The sequence below is a fragment of the Anastrepha obliqua genome, chromosome 3 (genome assembly GCF_027943255.1).
Source record: "Anastrepha obliqua isolate idAnaObli1 chromosome 3, idAnaObli1_1.0, whole genome shotgun sequence".
NCBI lineage: Eukaryota > Metazoa > Arthropoda > Insecta > Diptera > Tephritidae > Anastrepha > Anastrepha obliqua.
The window spans coordinates 5,631,291-5,653,078 of NC_072894.1; the positions used below are offsets into that span (position 1 = coordinate 5,631,291).

The 21,788-nt window shown below is 36.3% G+C and overlaps 1 protein-coding gene across 2 annotated transcripts in view; it reads left to right on the forward strand.

Annotated features, from left to right (window-relative positions):
- The first annotated feature begins 790 nt into the window (after positions 1-790).
- The window catches only part of LOC129240342 (proton-coupled amino acid transporter-like protein CG1139), a 103,125-nt gene continuing 82,127 nt past the window's right edge, over positions 791-21,788 (forward strand). The window contains exon 1 of one of the 2 annotated variants that reach the window (XM_054876090.1): positions 791-1,101. In XM_054876090.1, coding sequence (XP_054732065.1) covers positions 1,036-1,101 — 66 coding nt within the window. In that variant the 5' untranslated portion in view covers positions 791-1,035. Of the gene's footprint in view, positions 1,102-20,322; positions 20,537-21,788 lie in introns of those variants that run through there. The other variant, XM_054876093.1, reaches the window with a different exon arrangement.

Here is a 21,788-nt window from a genome sequence, read left to right on the forward strand (position 1 = left end):
AGAAATATAATCAGACAATGCACGCATGTTGCGCATTCGTTTAGGATTTGGCGTAAAATCACTTCCGTCACTTGAGGAAATGTACACGTCTGATCTGCATTTTGATGTAATCTGTGATGAGCATTTTTGATGTAATCTGTGATGAGTTTTTGCTTTGCTGGTTTAGAATCTTGTTTATGTGTACAATTCCCGATAGGTCGACATGCATTTTTTAATTTTTTTAAAAACCGCACTATTTCAAGACCGCATAAAAACAGAATCTACTGTATGCAGTTATGTAGTCTATTGAATATTTGTGCAGTAAAGTGCAAGTTGGAACTGGCTTAAAAATGGCCCTGAGTTTTTGGAATTTTTTTTCATCTAAAAAAGTGACGAACCTTCTTTAAATGGAAAAAATTTGAAAAATTAGTACTTCCATGCCACTTTTGGGTAAATGCGTGCAGCGATAGCGACTTACGATACTATCATAAAAATTGTCCAAACTTGGTGCACGTGTCCCTCCATCGCATTTAGACTCGACTTAAATATTTTTGAGTTCGAATAAAAAACAACGCCCAATTTTTATATTATATTTCAAGTCGAAGTTTCTCGACCCAACATTAAATTTTACTTAAATATGCGCGGGTATATAAAGTTCGTTCCGCACCGAGTTAAGCACTTCCTTACTTGCTGTATTATTATGTTTTGTTTTTTGATTATCTTTCTGTTAACTTTGAGTGGAATGTGCAATGGGGCGGCATGTTTGTAAGATTTGCTAGAAATTAAATTTATTCTACTTTAGAAGTGCAAACAATAAACATCACACTGTGCTATTTAGTAACTCTGGCCAACCCGTTTGGCAAAACGTTTGAGTGACAACCAAAAACCAAAAACCAAAAAAAAAACACTTTAAGTTAAAAACAATCTTAAAAGAGGCGGGCAAACTCGGGCGAAATTCGTTATATGCATTTTTTGTTTTCGGGTGAAGTTTTTGCTTTTTCGTGTTTTGAATGAAATAATTGCGCGCGAGTTGAACGCACCTTTGTAAACAACAGGATGACTGTGGTCGCGACGAAAACGCAGCACAACAACACAACTAATGGCAGTGCACGAGTGGAGAATGTAAGTCGCTCTTTGACAGTTAGATCCACTTGCATTTCTGATAGATAGATGGACAATTATTAAAAGATTCCTGCCTTTGTGCATGTGTATATATGTGTGTGGAATGGGGCGTACACAATGTTGTTGCAAAATTATAAGACTGAAAATTGTAAGAAAAATCGGCTGCGAGTGCCAACTGCTTCGATGAAACTTGATTCAATACTCAAGGGTCATGCAGCTCTGGTACTGGCCAAACAATTTACATAAAATAACGGTAAAACTTTGAAAATTGAATAGCGAAATGAGCTAAACGAATGCAGCAAAATTATAAAATGTTGCGAGTTTGTGCTATTAATTACCAGGGCAGAGCATTTTGCACTACCATTAAATTGCACTACCACTAATTTTTCAGTGGTAGTTAAAATAAGGGTTTCATTGTCACTAAACCTTCAGTTTTTCAGTGTTTTAAGTATCCGCTTATTGCTTTAATTATTTAGTGCACTATGCCCAACCTTATTAATTCTATGTAATTGGATGTAAAATGTAATTAGATGTAAATGATGTAAATGTAATAGGACTATGAATAAGTTCGGTTTTACAACAGATGGCGTAACTTGATTATTATTCCATCGATCCACATTTCCAAACATTCATTGGAGAGCTACTGTCGTAAGGCACAAACGTCAGTATACGTTTTTTATTTGAAGCGTAAACAACAATATTTTTACCACACTTGAAAATGTCGAATTTCGTGCCAAATAATGTGTTTTTGCGGGGAATTCTTTAATATGAAGAAAAAAGCAGCCGAAAGTCATCGTATCTTGGTGGAAGTTTATGGTGAGCATGCTCTAGCTGAGCGAACGTGCCAGAAGTGGTTTGCACGCTTTAAAAGTGGTGATTTTGGCTTGGAAGACGAAGAACGCGAGGGTGCGCCGCCAAAGTTCATGGATACCGAATTGGAGGAATTGCTCGATCAAGATCCGGCTCAAACGCAAGAAGAGGTTGCAAAAACTTTGGGAGTTGATCAATCAACCATTTCCAAACGTTTAAAAGCCATGGGAATGATCCGAAAGGTAGGCCATTGGGTGCCGTATGAATTGAAGCCAAGAGACGTTGAACGCCGTTTTATGGCATGCGAACAACTGCTTCAACGGCACAAAAGAAAGGGTTTTTTGCATCGAATTGTGACTGGCGATGAAAAGTGGGTCCATTACGACAATCCAAAACGTCGGGCAACGTATGGATACCCTGGCCATGCTTCAACATCGACGTCGGCGCAGAATATTCATGGCCTGAAGGTTATGCTGTGTATCTGGTGGGACCAGCTGGGTGTTGTGTATTATGAGCTACTGAAACCGAATGAAACGATTACGGGGGATGTCTACCGACGACAATTGATGCGTTTGAGCCGAGCACTGCGAGAAAAACGGCCGCAATACGCCGATAGACACGACAAAGTTATTTTGCAACATGACAATGCTCGGCCACATGTTGCACAAGTGGTCAAAACATGCTTAGAAACGCTCAAATGGGATGTCCTACCCCACCCGCCGTATAGTCCAGACCTTGCGCCATCCGATTACTATCTCTTCCGATCGATGCAACATGGCCTGGCTGACCAGCACTTCCGTAATTACGATGAAGTCAAAAAATGGATCGATTCGTGGATTGCGGCAAAACCGACCGAATTTTTCACAAAGGGAATCCGTGAATTGCCAGAAAGATGGGAAAAAGTAGTAGTAAGCGATGGACAATACTTTGAATATTAAATTTGTAACCATTTTACGTCAATAAAGTTTCAAATTTCGAAAAAAAACCGCACGAACTTATTCATAGTCCTATTATGACAGCATTTATTATTTTTGTTTGAATAATTTATTTGTGTTCGCTTTAAATGCACAAAATTAATCATCCAAATTTGTTTTTGAATAACTTTTTTACTATTAAAAAAAATATATATTTTCAGTGATGGAAATATTTATTTTGACATTTACGTGCTTCTGTTATATTGCAACTGTCCAGTTCAAAAGCGTCAAATATGATTGATATACGACGGCACTTACAATAATATAGAAAAACTATAAATCTTTCGTTAGCGTGAATAATTTTGTTTTAAATAACTTTTTTTACTAAATAAAAAAAAGAACTAATTTTGAGTGATGGAGTTCCTGGCGCATGCACCTTTTACGGCGTGTTTGGATGAGCTCCTCAGGAGGAATGAAGGAGGAATGAATTTTAGCAGGTCCATCATGTCTCTCCATTTTTCTTTTGACACAGTTCGACCTTTAGAATATAATAAAGGCTGATTTATATTTTTCAAACTTTGCTCTCTACCCACTAAATATTTTCTTATATTAATGGCTTGAAATTCTCTATCTTCATTATAGTCACATTTGAATTGTATGAGATGGGGTTTGGACCTTTCTAACTTTATCCAGCATATCTATTTCAAGCCAGTTTACTGGAAGCCCTCTAACGGTTATTTTTCTGTTAATGGTAGACTGTTCTAAAGGTTTTATTGACAAAAAATCTTCGTGAGGCATTTGGATTAGATGAAACGGCGCTTTATTTTTCCATGTTTTGGTTATATGGTGAAAAAATGTTGTGATTTTTTTCGCACATGACTCAATAATGGCAAAATCTGAGTCATTGGGCAAATAGCTGTGCCCACTTACGACTTCTTTTTCTCCCAATCAATGTGTTTGTTGGGTTTGTACTATTGCAATCCGATGAAAACGATAAACGTCTTCTTAACCCAGAATTTCTCTTGATAAATCGTATTGAAGAATCATCACTGCTTTCTTCACTCACATTATTAGTCTCACTCATCTTGATTATAACGGTATAATATTTATTTCTTCAAAAAAAAAAAAACAAACAAAAAATCTGGGAGTAATGTTGAAAAGGCTAAGAAATACACAGTAACATTTAGCGTACGAGATCTCTGCTATACTAATTACCGCTTGCATTGCGCTTCTTTTTACCTGTTTACCGATGCGATTTTGTTACGAATATTATTGAGAGGGAAAGAGCATCTTCGGCTGTTTAAAAACAAATAAGCGTCGATGCAGGGCCAGAACAGATACGGCGTTACTGAAACCATTTATATTAGACTATGGAGTTAATCGAAATGGCTTTTGAAATAAATTACTTATTATTCAGTTGCAAATCAAATTTGCCATTTAACGGTGCTAATATTTATTATTCAGGAAAGTTATTATAAATATAAAAAGTTATGACTATACCAAGGGCTTCGGCACTTAAATTTAAGATTTTTCAAAAAGTGGAGTTAATCGATGTGTGTATTGAGTGGCTCAAATGTAGGTATATGAATTCGTTTGTACGCATAATTTCGCTTGTCTGTGCAACCAAATAGTACAAAAGGCTGTGCTGCCACACTAGGAACGAAAATCAAAGCGAACAGAACGGATCATAAATTGAAACAGATCTCTATCAGGATCACATCATTGTTGTTGCATTTGTATGCAATGATACGGATCCCGATTATTGACCAATGACCTAACGCAGCTAATCTTGTTGAGTTGCTAATTGTTTTCACCTCTTTTTGCAAAATATTATTTTTTTAAATTTAAAACATAGCATACATTTCTTTATATTACTTTAAAAATACAGAATTAAGAACAAAAATAAATTTGTATTCAGAATTTACATAGTCAAAATTCTTCATTATATTGTTTTGACAGAGAATACAAATTTCCGATCCAAACGAATTTTGGGCTATTCAGAATTTATTTCACATTTTTTCCGCAAATTAATATTCTAATACAGAATTTAGCACCTCTTTTATTACAGTATGTATGTATGTACATAGCAGCTCGATCAAAAAGTTCCCTGAAAATTCAAACTACAAGTTTATTCCCATCCAAAGGGTTATTATCGTCTTGAAATACTCCCCATCAACTGCAACGCACTTATGCCAGCGTTTGATTCAGCTCTCGGAATATTTCTGGAACTCTATTTTTGGTGTAGCCATCAGAGCCGCCTTCCAATACTTTCTTTCGGCTGTTAAAACGCATTCCCCGTAGTGGTTTTTTGACTCTTTTAAACACACAACAAAAAAAAAAAACGCAGGGAGCCACATCAGTTGAATCCGATGACTGTTGGATGGCATTCATTTCACGGCTAAAATGGCGCTGTGCGACTTTATGTTATTATGGTGCAAAATCCACGAGTTGTTTTCCCACAAATTCATTCGTTTTCGGCGAATTGCTTCACGTAAACGTCTCATAACGCCGAACTAATAGTCCTTATTAACTCTCTCACTTCTGGCAAATATTCGTGGTGTATAATACCGTTTTAATCCATAAAAGCATGAGAATCGTTCTCTTTTTTGATTTAAAGCGACGTGTTTTGTTTTTGGTTTTGTTCATTCTGAGCTCTCCACTCCCTCGCCTGATGTCTGGATTGCGTTTCGTACTCATAAACCCACGTCTCTCTTCCAGTAATGAGAGTATGACACGATTTGAATGATGAATTGAAGATGAATTTTTATTAACGAATTTCTTCAAAGCAAAATTTTGACACACATCATTTCGCATTTCGAATTTCATGAAGTATAATTTCATAGTATAGAATTTCATCAGCCTGAATTTGGATACAACATATTGTACAAAAAAACGTTTATACCAAACACATATTTTATTTTTTATTCAGTGCGACTGGCATGCCATAAGGTGATATTATATATATATAAAATACTGCTTAATTCTTGGCATTGAAGATAAAAGCTTAACATAATCAATCTGCAAGTGGAGAGACAGAGAGAGTTTTTCTACGTAGCTGCTTTTTCGAATTGCGTGAAAGCAGCGAGCGCTCGTAAATGCTTACGCAGCTGCTTTATAGCAAAAAAGTTTATGAATTCTTCAGTTGTAAAAAGAAAAATCCGCATGCAAATGTCATAAACTTCAATTTTTGCTCAACTACTCTGAGTTTCAAACTCAAACAATTATTTTAAAAGCACTTAAAATATTCTAATCGTGAATAGTTTTACCAGCCAAATGATGCCTACGTCTTCCTGCTTATCAGAGATAAGATGAGTTCACACATTTTCCATTAACCTACTAACGCTGTGACACATAATGCGTTGACGGATTTCTTTGATTTTTCTCTGCACCTGCTACTTTTGCCCTCTATATGATAAAACTATTTTTTTTTTATAATATTTCATATTTTTCCCATCACATCCAATTCGCAAACTGCACAAAGTACACCAAATATTCGCGCACAACTAAAGAAGTATAAGCCAACTTATTAAAAAATCTTAGATAAAATACATTTACTGCTGTCTTCCGGCAAACGTTTTTAACTAAAAAAATTTTTTGCATCAACACGATGCACTTTTTTATTACTTTACAGGCACACTTTTTATGTGCCTGCAGAGGCTTTGACATAGCGAAAATGTTAAAATGTAAGTCCAGCGCACACATGGTTGCTTCATAAACTTAACACGTTAAACTTTGCGAAAATCAGCCAATTTTTCTGCAATTTCTAAAGCGCAGCTGGCGGGCATGGGTTAATGGAGATAGTTTCAGTTTACTTGGTTCAAGTGTGTCATTGTGTGTGGCATTGAATGTCAAACATTTGCATAGATATAAATACGTTTGCTCACTACTTAAGGAGCAAAAATCGTGTGCCTTATTATTAGTCAGCAGATTTTTGACACTGTAGTGCGCCAATAAAATCTCAAGACAGTAAAACAATGTACTGTGCACTAAAACTAAGCAACAAGCTCATAAAAAAAAATTTAAAGGTACTTATGTATATAAGTACGTATGTATGTATGTATGCCTGCATATATTACTTACCACCTTTCTATTAAAACATATTAAATGGGCAAGGAAAAACCTTCATTTTAAAACTAGAAGTATTTAAATTTAATAATTTGGTTTCCTAAAGCATTCAAATGGTAGGTTGGTGCGCCACAACGACAAAATTTGCTACAATTGCAATTTAAGACTTGCAGTATGCCAAACCTACCTCCAACTGGCTATGTACCCATAACTTCAAGCATTCAATTGATAAAATCATCGGCACTAACACAAATGCAGTTGGCCGTAAGTTTGTTGGTTGGTTGTTCGCTTAAACATGAATGACCTTTGAATTCTTTTTTGCTTGTTCGCTCAGTGCTTTTTAAATTTGAACATAATTCAGATTTGGTAAAACAGGTTTATGGCCTGGTTGGGGCTTAATTCGTTGGCGTCGATGTAACTTAAAGTTATCGTAAGAACAATAATTGCATGAGAAATACAACTATCGTGCCTAAGTACCCAGCAGGAATTTGATAGTGTGCTTGTAATTATTATACGGTCACATTCGAGACTAGCTTTTCCTTTTAAAATTCCCTACATTATGAGATTGTAAAACTACGGGGTGTAAAGGTTTTCGACAAGAATGCGTGAATCTTGAAATTAAACTAAATAAGTAGTTAAGGCGGTATTGCCATAATTCTTTTATTTTTAGTTTTCCCTGCATTTGATTACATTAAATATACTAAGATTCACCTTAGCAAAAATCGGAGCAGGTTTTCTAGATAGTTACTATTCCAATTCTCTTACGGAACAATGGTATCAAAACGGACCTGTAAGATCTAAGTGAGTTGGTTGTTATTGTTGTTGAAGCAGCAATAAAAGCCCTGAAAAGTTAGTGTATATCATCAGTGGTCTTCGTCTAACTCATTTAAAGGTAGGCCCAGGAAACATGCTGTTTCGACAAATTGGATCCAGAGGGAGAGGGAGAGGGGTGTTAGATGAAGGTTTAAAGGGGTATGTGAAAAGGCGGTTAGTGTCGTGTGGGGTGCCTTCACATGCAGGACATATGTTTAGCATGTCGGGGTCAATTCTGGATAAGTAGGAGTTTAGACTGCTACAGTATCCAGAACATAATTGTGCCAGTGTTACGTCCGTTTCACGGGGAAGCTGGAGCTCTTCATCTGCTGTAGGTGGTGGTTGGAGTCCGATTATGGCATTCGGTGATCGGGAGCTTAAGAAGGGGGTGATGATTTCCCGGTGAATGTCGTTTACTGTCTGTCTAAACACTGTCTGGTCCAGTAAATGTTTGTTCGTTTTGTCCTGGGTCTCGCCGACGTAATTGGGCAGGTGTATCCTGACGTGCCTGTGAGGCGGCTCTGGCTCAAGCAGGTGTCTGCAAGGGTGAAACCTATTTGTTGAGTAGTTTATTGTCCTCCTTTACTGGGAGCATCTGTGCCTCGTTGTGAAGGAGTTGATGAGGGGACACAGGAGGTAATCCGTCGCTGTCCGAATAACAATGTTTTGGCAGTAAATTAGCCCTGTCTAGTGGAGCGTTTATCATAAGTGAGTTGGCCGTATAGACCGACTACCACCATAACCGAACCTTATCTAACGTTCGCCAATGAACCATTCTTCCTCTTTTTGGATGAGCGCAAGACAGTTGTTTGGACCTCAGGGTGGCAAACGACGGTGGTTTGTCTGCATACACCACAGATTTGACATAGATCGACAGAAATTAGTCGATCGGCCACTTGAAAAAAATACGAAACTTTCAAACTTCTCATCCAATAAATTCAATGTCTCGTGGGCAGTGAAGAAATTGACATGCAGAGCACTGATTTAGATAACTAATTTTAACAATTTGGTTAAATGTTAATATTACTTTTTTCTATCGATTTGTGTTTCGTGCCTGGCACCTCAGAATGGTAATGCTTTATATGTAATTCACTAAATGCCCTAGTGTTCGGTTGCAGACCGGATGCAAAATACTCCAACTACTATCAGAATTCGAGTGCAAGTAAAGGGTTATTCAATAGGTGCGCTTCAGCTTTTTTCCGATAGGGAGGGCGAACGACGCAATATTTTTTATTTTTCGCTTGTCATTTGTAAACTTCATTAGTATACATTTCATCATGGAACGCTACACACTTGAGCAACGATTGCAAATCGTGCAAATTTTTTATGAAAATAATCGTTCTGTTGCTGCTACTTTAAGAGCACTACGGCCATTTTACGGTCCATTTAACAAGCCGTCCCGTTTTGGGGTTATGTGAAGTCAATGGTCTACAGTAACAAGCCGGCGACGATTTGTGAGCTCAGAGCCAATATTGAACGCGAAATTGCTGGAATTTCGGCCGATTTATGCAAAAGAGTGGTCGAAAATTGGGTTCAACGATTGGACTTCGTAAAACGTGCACGCGGTGGTCATGCAAAAGAAATCGAATTTCATACTTAAATGTATATGTTCAAACTCGATAATAAAAAAAAATTAGTTAAAAAAGTCAAACCGTTTGTGTTTTATTCAAAAAAGTTCAAAAGTTGAAGCGCTCTTACTGAAAAACCCTATATATATATTTATTACAATACTATATATAGTAAGTATATAGTCGTAAATCTTACATTTGTATTCATAGACATGTTCGCTTATAAATCGCTCCATTCGGCAAATGATTGTGATATTTTTTTTTTATTTTTGTTTTATAAAATATTTGAAAAGTAAATCAATTTTCAAGTCCCTTGTTTGTAAAATTAATAAAAAAAGTATCAGAAAAATTATTTGTGGGCGTGGGCAGATTCATATAGAGAAAATGTGACTACCAAATATTTGCCACATTGGGGGTTAAATAGTAATAACAAGAATATAGTTCAGGGACCCCGCCAGTTTATTGTGTGATTTGGTTTTTTCTTCAACAAGTGGGATGGCGTTAAAATATCGAACCAAAAAAAAAAAGAGTTTCAAAGAGTGAGCGTCTTTGGAGGGTAGCTAAAAATAGCAAAAAAACGTTTAGAATACAATATAAGTAATTAACTACACCTGTGTCCACAATATTAACAGCGCGACGAAAGTTTTGCTATTAGCTTGGGATTTTCTCACTTGACGAAAAATTTGCATGTGAAAGCAACAAAAAAGTTATCGAACAAGATTAGCCGCTAACGCGTTTGGTTATATCTCATAAAACTCGTATAACTCACTATGTTCAATGCTGTCAAATCTCTTTCCAGAGGTATTAATTACACCTCTTTTATGCAGGGAGGGTTTTGTTGCTTTAACTGCTCGAATTCTCTTATGATGTTCCCGTCGCGTTCACATACCTTGCAATCGTTAGTTTTTAGAGGAATGAGAGCCCAAAGGCTATTAACAGAGCACGAACATCACAAGGAACGAGCTGAATCAACAAATAATTACCTGTATGAACACAGTCGTACCAATACTCATCAAGAGTACCAAACAAATGTAATTTTTTGCAACACTTTTCCAGTGCTACCAATAATAGTGTATTTATACCTTTTGCTTCAGCTATTCGCCATTCGTTAATATACATATGGTGAATCACAGGAGCCTATTTTTTATTATTATTTTTTTATAAAACATATAAAAAATATACAAAAACCATATAAGTTTGAAAATTTGGACAAAATTAAAAAAATTCAAATTTTTAGAAAAATTCTGCAGTACTGAACTTTGACATACATACATACATAAGTACATATACACTTAAACTCGCTGCTCTATTTCTAAGCTCTCATTTTATTTCTCCTTCTTGCTTGGCAAACCAGCATACTATAGGTGGCATCTGCACTCTCACCGGCTTAACATATACCAGAGTATTACTCACTATTAGGTTTAAGCAGTGCTTTTTGTTGCAATAAATTATTATCTCTATGAGACATAGCTGATTTTGTTTCTTTTCTCACTATTATAAGTAAGACAAACCGCTGCATATGCATACATACATACTTGCATATTCAGTTAGAAAATTCTCATCCAGACGCCCAATCAGCGAGAATAGATATGTAGATGCAATTAAAAAGGATTTTAGAGAGATTTTCTGAAAATACTTTTTTTTCTAAAAGTTTTTCTAAACTACTTCACCGAAATCACAGAAATGACCCTTGTGCCAAAATTAAACTTTGCATTTCTCTTTTACCTGTTCTAGCATTTGAAGTTTAATTTGGCTATAAATAAAAGGTGCATTAACATTTTTCATTGCATCAGTTTTTATTGAATATATTGAGCTTTGCCAATATAGAAAGCAATTTGATTAAATTCATTGCCACAGTAACCCATCCATTACATTAAGGCGACTCATGTTGTTCAACTGAGGTTTGATACTGAGTGGTAATCAGGATGTGGGAAGAAAATATGTAAAAAATATATGATTTTAGAATAAAATTGTATATGGAGCGGAATGTAACTTTTTCTCCAAACATCTTTATCTAATCTTATTTGGCAATTACGCACATAAGTACGACTCTAAGTACTCATGGGAAATCCGAAATACAGAAAATATTTATTTAACTGCCAATTAGAATAAGTATTTATTTCATGTTCTGTAGACAGCTGATTAGCTATCGCTGGATCTGCTGAAATAAAATGTGTGTAACATTTTAATTAATCATTTGTCAGTATAAAATATAAATATCTTACCTTGATGGCAACTGCTTATACGCAATTAAGTCGCAAACAAACTATACGCAATAACTTCCTATCTACATATGTATGTACATGTGAATATCAAACAATCCATTAACAATTAAAATTAACTACTAATTTGGTCAACGGGTACATACAAACATACAACTGCACATATATTTGACATTAAAATGCTTACTATTTTTATTTTTAATCAGCAGGGCGGCGTTTCTCAAACTCTCTACTTTGACTGTATTGAATAATCAGCGTAACAAGTGGTCAGGTGGTAAATCATTTTAAGAACTGATTGCTGATACGCCACGTGAGAACACTTTTGATAACTTTAGCATTGTTGCAATGATCGAATAATTTACTACATACCATATATATGAGTACACACGTACACACATAGACATAATTAAGATATGAATGCTTTTTATAAGCGTGCGTAACTACTGTTCAAATTTGTTTTTTTGAATATCTCGGAATTGCTTCTTGAAATTAAGTCTTACCCTGTTTTCAATAGAAATGCAAACAGCCTTTCTTCATTTTTTTTCATTCGTATGGTAGGTGTGACCGATATGTAGTATGTCTCAGCTAAGCTCTCATTAAATCTCTATAGAGCAGTAATGCTTCCTCCAGAGTCTGCCGCTGTGAGAGAATACAGTAGAGGGAAATTACACACATTTTCCATGTGTTCCTGGTGGGCAGTGATGCTCAAAACTACAGCCCTAATGGAAAGTCGGTCGAGATGAATGAGAGGCCTAAGTCTGTGTCTATGCATTTTAGGCCAGATCTAACTACTAAACTCACTAGTGGGCTGAGTGATTTATCAATTGTTGGCCTGTGTGGTGAAGACCGACCTAATCTAGAACTTGCTTAAGGAAAAAGCAATGCCCATATACAGTGCCGAGTCGACTGATTTACAATTAGTTTTTTTCTTGGTCATCTCAGGGACCCACATAACAATTGTTATGCTCGTTCCCACGCCAGTCGGCTTTACGCTACTGGAACTAGCCGTATTTATATCCGACTAAGGACTGCCACTTCAACAACATTCTCCATACGTGCATGGGGAATGTTTATGCTGCTACAACAACAAAAACAGCTTAGCCAGCTCATATATATGCTGCTCTACATTCAATTGCTGCTTGGTAGTAAGTTCTATTGCTTTTTCATTTCCTCATCAATTTGATTTTTAAAAGGCTCTTTAAAGTTTCAGAAGAAATTTACAAAAAAAAGTGCGTGTAGCGTAGTACACACAACAGAAGTGAAACTTTCAAGGCAGACAAAGAAAGAGGGAGAGACCCGAGAGAGAATGAAAGAAAGATAGAGAGGAAGAATATATACATATCTAAATAAATTCACAACATTTGCAGCGAATACGAATAGACAAAATTTACAAAAAACGGAGAAGGGTCGACCGGTGTAGGTAAGTGCCGGACACAAACCGTGGCAACAACGCGCACTACTCCCAACGTTTATCACCCGCACTAACGCAGCGATTCCAGGATCGTAGCAACGGCACAAATTACCGCAAGGCAATACCAATAAATGGCACCGGAATGGATAGAACTTTAAGCGCCAAAAAGTAGGCACCAAAAAAATGCCAACAAAATGGGGACCAAAAAACGCCCCAAACAGTAGGCACCAAGGAAAATATAACGGCAAAAAGTAGCCACCAAAAATATATTTCCTACAAGTTTGCACCAACAAACAAGCGCCAAAAAGTAGGCAGTGTTATTTCTCACTAGAAATTAGCAACCACAAGGAAAAACTCTGAAAAAATAGCCTAAAGTGCACATAAGATATACATATAAGGTATAGCTCTCTCTCTCCTTTTCCTCTACGTTATATGTATCTTTTTGCTCTCTCACGCAACGAAAATGCTCAAAACGTTGCATGACCTTGAAATTTTACTATCCATTCTCTCTCGTCCATCGACGCCTAAGAAGTTTCACTTCAAAAATTCTTGTAAATATTTTCATACATTCTATAACTTTATTTTGGATATCAAACGAGAGACAAATTTCGTGTTATTTTCGCCAGTCCAAATATCCTTGAAATTTCTACTAATGAATTATTTTGAAAAAATATATTTTAAAGGCATAAACATCCTTATAGTATTTCAAACCTCAAGACCGTTCTTTTTGCCGTTCTTTCAAATGCCGTTCAGCGCTGTGAATCCACTGTCAAAACTTCGCAGTATTTGTCATTAGCAGTTAAGTGTCGCTTGGTGACATCTATTCGGATTTTGAACTAAAATTGGCCAAACGACAGATGAGTGAGCGGCATGATCACAAAGCTACCACTTTGATCAAAGAGTTCTCGGAATATATTCAGAAAATTCAAAATACAAGTTTATTCCCCTCAAAATGTATATTATCGGCTTGAAAGTACTCTCCATCAACTGCAACGCATTTATTCCAGCGTTTGATCCAGCCCTCAAAACATTTCTGAAACTCTATTTTCGGAGCCGTGTTCGATTTTTCCATTACTTCCTTTGGGTTGTTAAAACGTAATGTCCGTAATGGTTTTTTGACTCGATCAAACAGAAACAATCGCAGGGAGCCATATCAGGTGATTTTGATGGTTGTTAGATTCGTCTCGTTCTTGGTCAAAAATTCACGGATAATGTTGCATGTGCGACGTTACGTTATCAGGCTGTACAATTTACGAGTTGTTTTCCGACAAGTCCTCTCTTGATCAGCGAATTGCTTCACTTAAGGGAGGGGTCTAGGATTTGACTTTCAAAAAATCGATTTTTTGGAAATAGCTTTTTCTTATAGTAAATCATCTCAAAAATATTGTCCCAAAATTTCAGCTCAATCGGAGCAAAACTCTTGGAGTTATAGACGTTTTTGTCCCCACTCCTCTGCGACAGCTGCGAGCGTTTGGAGCGGAGCGTTTTTTTCAAACGCATTTTTCTCGAAACCACTTTTTCAAAGTCCGTGACTATTAGAACTTCAACAATATTTAACCGATCCTTTTCAAATTTGGTATACAACTTCTATATATAAAATACCTCCCCCCCACTGAGAAATTTTTCACTTTTTTGTTTTACATTAAGGGCGGTTTCCACTTATACAGCGAAAAAATCAGTGAAAATCGCACTGTTTGCTTCAAAAACGCGCTGGCAACGTAAAAATGAAAAAAAAAAAAATCGGAGCCAGTGGGGGGGATGTTTTGGTGATAATTTAACCAAATAATTCTGTTTTTTTTATTTCAGGTGATTCTACAACTAGATACGATAGTCACCGCAAATCACCTTTTGGAAAAGGCGTTTTCGGAAAAGTTACCTCACCGGCTTGTTTCCCGATATTTTCTTACAAAAATTTAGTACAATATTGTTGAAATGATGCTTTATAATGTACAAAAAGTTTAAATACATTTTCACTATTCATATCTCTAAAGCAAAGTCTCAAAAATTCATTTAAAAAAATGCTCAAACCCTAGACCCCTCCCTTAAACGTCTCATAACGCCGAAATAATAGTCCCTATTAACTGTCTGATCTTCTGGCAAAAATTCATGATGTACAATACCATCCATTCTAACCCATGAAAACGTGAGTGTCGCTATCTATTTTGACTGAAAATTACATGACTTTTGGGTCTTGATTCATTCAGCTCCCCATTCACTCGCCTGCTATCTGGATTCCGTATCGTACTCATACACCTACGTCTCGTCTCCAAACATGATGCGTTTGATGAATATTGGATTGGATTCAGCCTTTTAAATCATGTCTTTGACAATCGCATTGATATCTCTTTTTTGCATGAATTCAGGTCTTTTGGGACCAAGTTTGAAGCAACACGGCGCAAACCCAAATCATTGACTATAATGCCCTGAACGGATCTATAATCAATGTTCAAGTCCTCTGCCAGTTTGAGGTAATTGATCAATTTTTCTTTCACTTTATTGATATTTTCATGAGTTTTCGATGCCGACGACCTGGCACTACATTCGTCAACCTCGATGGACTCACGATCTCTATTGAAGTGTTAATGCCACTCGTAAATGATCGTTTTCTTTAGAGTACCATTGCCGAAACCGTTCCCAACATTTTTGAGGTTTTCGCATTATTGAATCAACTTCTAACGCAAAATTTAATACAAATTCGTTGTTGCAAATTCAAATCCATTTATAAAACTATATAAAATCGAAAACACGTGTGAAGGTAGATTTGCGCAAGGCGGCGCAACTTTTACAAATGTCTGGCAATGGCGATAAAATTTTGTTAGGAATGTTAATTACAGATGCGACCTAACGAAGAAAAAAAAAAAAACAAATAGAACTCAAATTAGCTGACATAGAGCGTGACCTGGCGTTTGTTCCGGAAACTTTTTGCTCAAGTTGGTTTTCTGAGCGATTCTCGCATTACTGGTGGGTTAGTAGAATCAGCAGATTTTTGCTTTATGAATGAGACCTGAAATAATGGCTTGAGTAGTTTGTTGAACTCTTCTAGAATTGCGCTTAGACCGTAGCGAAGCGTAAGGAGGGGAAACAAAACAAATATTTTATTAGTCATTCATGGCTTTAGTAACATAATGACACATAATCACAGGCAATTACATATGGTTCGCTTTCTTGATATATAAGTAAGGTTTGTTTATTATTGAGCTGACGCTAACAGTTTAATGATCAATTACATTATTTCTAGAACCAATTTTAACGAAATAAAATTCTTTGTATTGCATGACTCATAGTCGCAAAGTTATTGTCTAAAACATCCAATAGACCGACATCATTTAAGTGATAAAAATGTAAAATGAGATATGTATACCTTCTCAACATTTGCTGTAGAATGTATACCCAGCAGGAAAAGGGGAGACAGTCCTGAAATAGGACTAGTTCTAGAGTACTGTCCTTGGGACTAACTTCAAAATAGCGCTAGATGAATCGAGAGTAATATATGAATTTTTGTCAAAGCTGAATTTGACGAAGATGGAATACTTCTTCTTCTACTTCTTCATTCATAATCACTGTGTCTATACGAGCTCATCACTACTTTTCATATATGTTTGTGAAATCTTGGTGCTTCCAAAAGTGTCGATTAGAGAGAGTTGTTATCTTATAACGAAACCAGCTTACATATAAAATGAAATATCGTATACACTTAACAACAATAAGTTTTTGAAAGGGACAGACTGACAAGTTTTGATATTTAAAAATTCGATTAGATACACAGCTGATTCATCTTTACGTCACTTCATCTCCGTTTATTTTTCCCAAAATTATTTATGAGTTTGTATTTAATTATATCAGGTCAGTCCATAAGTTCGTGCGTTTGTTAAAGGTGGTTTTAAAATTAATAAAAAAGATGTTTAAAGTATTTATTAATCAATAATATATTTTCCTTCATTATTTACAATGTCTTCCCAACTTTACAGCAAATTTTTAATTCCCTGCTCAAACAATTTTTGTCCTTGGAGCCAAAATACTCTTCGATATCCCTTTTTATAGCTTCTTTTGAGGAGTAGTTCTTGTTACTCATATGGGATTGAAGAGCACGGAAAAGGTGATATTCGGAGAGTATGGTAGATGCGGCATTAGCTCCCATCCGAGCTCGTTCAGCTTGCCCAATGTTTGCCGTGCAGTATGAGGTCTCAGTGATGTCAGGTGGGTGGCAATCGAGAGTTCCTCTTTTCGATAGTGGTTTTCATTTAGTGGGACTTCGAAAAGTCGACTCATGAATATGTAATTGTTGAGAACGTCGACATATCGATGTTGACGGTTGTTCAGCAACACTTTGCTCCATGATAAAAAGATTTTTAGGGGTGCATTACATGGCAGACCGTTATACAGCTCTGAGGGAATTTGACAGATATGCCGACGTCATTAGTTTTGTGCTTGACTAAGCTAAAGCTCGGAAAAAAGCTGTTCTCAATCATAAGCTCGAACAATAAACAATTATAAAGTTGAATTTAAAAAAATCTGTAGTGAAAAAGTTTAAATAGAAACAAATTAACTTAAGATTAGTGTGAGGCTATACCCAGATTGCAATGTAATTCACAATTCACAATTCTTCATTTTTTAACTTTTTTGAACTGCGCCCCATGAAAATTTCCCACGACAGTCGGTTCTAGGTAACCGGAATGACCCGGATTTGTATCCGGCCAAGGATTGTCACTTCAGTAGCATTCCTCGTATATGCATGGGGAATGTTTATGCTGCTACAACAACAACAACAAAATTTGCTTGTTCTTACTAGTTTTGCCTCTCTCAGAGCGAATGTTGGCAAATTCTTAGTAATTTCTTTACAGGGAGTACAAATCTCATATTAGTTACTTAACATATGTAACGATCAACATAGGACATACATAACTCTGTGCGTTTTATTGCGTATATATTAACAGAAGCAGAGCGCTCTCATTTGGGATTTGCAAGTGAGCATCGCTGTTATGTGGGCATGTGTGTTAGTTTCTAAAGGAGTACTGGAGTTCAATTTATAAAAAAACTTCAAATTTTTGTTTTTTAAAATCCGTAACCAAAAATAAAAAAAAGGTCTTATCGTTCTTGAGCTTTGTGAACAGAAAGAAACGACTTTCAAAATATATGAGTATATTAGTGTATATAAAATAAGCGAATGTACTTCTATTGAATATAAATGAGGAAAGAATAATATTTAAATACGCATAGATACATATGTATATACATATAATAAATTTGAAGTGTCTTTCTGATGATCAAAATGGTTGCTTAAGGTCAGTTACTTATTTATTGGCATGTAAACAAAACCTTAACAAATATATTCAGCTGTTTTTTTGTCTGTCTGCCAGTTTGCTCAGGCTGTTCTCCGAAATAGCTGATCCGATATCGACATGCGAAACAAGTAGAGAAATGTACGGAGTATATGAGTATTATTGGTTATCTCTTATTATGAAGATATGTCGAAAAGTTATAATAGTTTTAAGGTCCGATTTGGCTCGTAACTAAAATATCTAAGATTTTGAGGAAATAAATACTTCTTCAATACAGGTTCGCGCTGGGTGGCGCAGCGGTCGGAATATTTCGAAAACTATTTATGATTTATCTTATTTATTTATTTATTTATGATTTGGTTTGATGCAAATTCAAAATACGCACTACTTGTAAAAAAATGGATTCTATTGGTGGCACAGATATTGAGATATGTATCTACATACATGGCAAGTGGGATTTATTAACATTAACAACAGAGAATCTCTCTTGCCAACAAGTGCTACTTTGGACTAAGTAGGCAATTGAGTGATAAAATCCTCTCTCGACGAACAAAACTAACACTCTCTAAGGCTCTCATCATGCCCGTCCTATCGTATGGCGCAGAAGCTTGGACGATGGCAACATCCGATGAGGCATTCTTTTGAGAGTTTGAGAGAAAGATTCTGCGGAAGATTTTTGGACCTCTGCACGGTGGCGACGGAGAGTGTTGCAGGCGATGGAACAATGAGATTTATGAGCTTTACGATGAGATATACATATTGTAGCAAATAAAGCTCCTGCGGCTTCGTTGGCTGGCTCATGCCGTTCGTATGGATACAAATGCTCCGGGTCTGAAAGTATTCGATGCGGTACCAGTTGGTGGTAGCAGAGGAAGAGGAACACCTCCTCTGCGTTAGATAGATCAGGTTGAGAAGGACTTGGTGTTTCCAACTGGCGCCGGTTAGCACGAGAAAGAAACAACTGGCGCACTTTGTTAAACTCGACTAAAATCGCTTAAGCGGTTATCGCGCCAATCAAGAAGAAGAAGTGTGCCATTTATGATCAAGTCTTTATTAAGCATATATTTTGGCCTTCTGGTACCTCCCGTATCGGGGTTTGACACTTTTAAAAAACTTTCGGCCTAAGGCAATGCAATTTTAACCGCTTGATGACAGATCAATCTTAACGAAATAGTGCCTAGCATAACATTGATAGCAAATTTCACCAAGGCACCAATTTCGACAATGCGCGTATCAGAGAGGGGGTAACAGTAAATTTATATTTTTGTTCTGCTCTTAATTTTTTTTAATTTTTTAATCTTGGTTCACAATAGATGTATTTATCAGGCTCATAAACAAAAAAAAAGTTTGCCTTTATGAAAAAGTTAGCCTAGACTTCTATAAATATTCACCAAAGCCTTTGATTTGGTCTCTTTTTAAGTACAGGAGTAAGGGAGAGCTCAAACTTGGCAGTTTCAAATGGCACTGATAGGACTAGTTTTAAATGGACCAGTTCCGCACATGCTTTGATACAGCCAGAAACTAACCACAATCAGAGTTGCAAATAATAAAATTTCAGTATTTTCGAGTAATTTCAAGCTCAGCGGGTGTTCAACACACACATACATACGCTAAATCATACTTCTTCGCTTTGCAAAGCGCGCGTACTATCAAGCCATCTATGTGTATGTGTATCAAACCATCTGTGTATGTGTGTATGCACCTACACACTTGTAAATTATTTCATTGGCATTGAAAAATTTAATATCTAACATTATTTTTAATTAAATTAATAAATATTGAAATTACGCCCTGACCTTCTGCAGCACTTCGCTGAATTCAAAGGTCAACGGGACGCAATGTGCTTTTAAGAGTCCTGAGACCTAATCGCCCAGCACTGCTTTATCTGACTGACCTATGGATATTTTTAATTAACTGTTTGCCATATTTTAGAATTTTTCGCATTTCGGGGAAGAGTTAGCCGTTTGAAGCCTAAACTTGTACCACCTTCGCATGCCAGCAGATATCGCATTTCATTTACGATTGTCATACAAATCTCTGCGCACAATTTAAATAAATTGGCACGTCCGTGAATATAAACAAATTTAGAGCCACCACTCAAAGTGTTCTTGTCGGGTCGCGCACCTCGACCGAAATCAGTCGCGTCTGTCAGGTTGCCGTCGAAGGTACCTGAGAAGTGCTGTCACTTTTGCAAAATTAAAGAATTTTTATATCTGCAGTGATGGTGGCATGAGAATTATTTGAAGCGAATTTTCGAAATATGTTATAAAGTGATTTTTTATTTACATTTTTTGAAGTGATTTTAGTACGAATTTCATAAAAAGCAGCATTTGCAATGGCTGAGGAGAAAGAGGTGAGTACTTTTGAATATTTACTGTTATGGAGGGGGAGAAAAATTAACCAGCTTTCTCAGATTAATGGCAATCGCGGTATTGTGGCAACGAGTGTAGTATTGACTCAAAGCAAACTCAACAAAATGCAAGATGAAAAAGTGTGTAAACAATGAAGTTTGTTGAATTCTTAACGCCAATTGTGTGAAGCTTCATTCGTAAACATTTGTGCGGCTCATTACTTCCGTATTTGTGTACGCAGTTTACGCTGGGCGTTTAAAGGGCGTTTAGATGCCTGTTGGCTTGATAACATTTATAATGCAGGCACCGTGGCGCAAAATTAATCATCCAATTTTGTTTTTAAATAGCTTTTTTTACTAAATAAAAAAAATATTTTGAGTGATGAGAATTTTTATTTTGAACTTTGCGCGTGTATACTCCAGCTGTCCAGTTCACAAGAGTCAAAAAGGTATAAATCTTCCCACAAGGTGGTTAGTTTTGTGCCACCTGTATGTACATATGTATTATTATATATTAAGTGAAGTAAAAAGTTTCCAAACTTTTTCGCCTTATTTCGATTAAACAAACATAGTAAATAGTTCCCCGCTTTTTTCTGTCGAGTCTTCAATTTCTAAGCAAAGGCACCAACCCCGTTTGGTATCAAAGTGCTCGTTTACTTCTTTTGAATATCTAACCTCTAGGAAGTAGAAGGTCTGTACTCTCCTTAACTTTTGTATATGACATTATAAAGGGAGATTTTGACTATGGTGCTCTTCTCGAAAAAAAAAATTTGAATGTTCCAAGAACAGAACTTCGATATTTCTTCCCGTTTTTATTGAAGCAATAAGAAAAGAAATTTCGATCGAAATGCCCCAATTGTTCACTCTCTTAACGAGTTCAACCATTTCTCTCCTCTTATCGAGTTGATTTTTCTTTGAAGTTTTCATTAAACTCATTATTTTGTTTGTGATAGTAGTTTGTAAGAATTTGTTGTTTATTGTAAATATGAATATAAATAGTAAAGATGAGTAAATATATTATAGCTGAAGAATACGGCGGTCACCGTAGCCGAATGGGCCTTTGCCTGAGTACTGTTTAGTAGACGAAACTTGCTATGGGTACAAAACACCAAAATGATAGAGAAACATTTTTCTAATAGTGGTCGCCACTTGGCAGACGAGACGTCTGCGTCCCTGTAAGCAGGGAGCTTTTACGAAAAAAAAATTTGAGAGAGGCGTTGAGCATATAAAACTCAAAAACTAGTACCTACTCGTA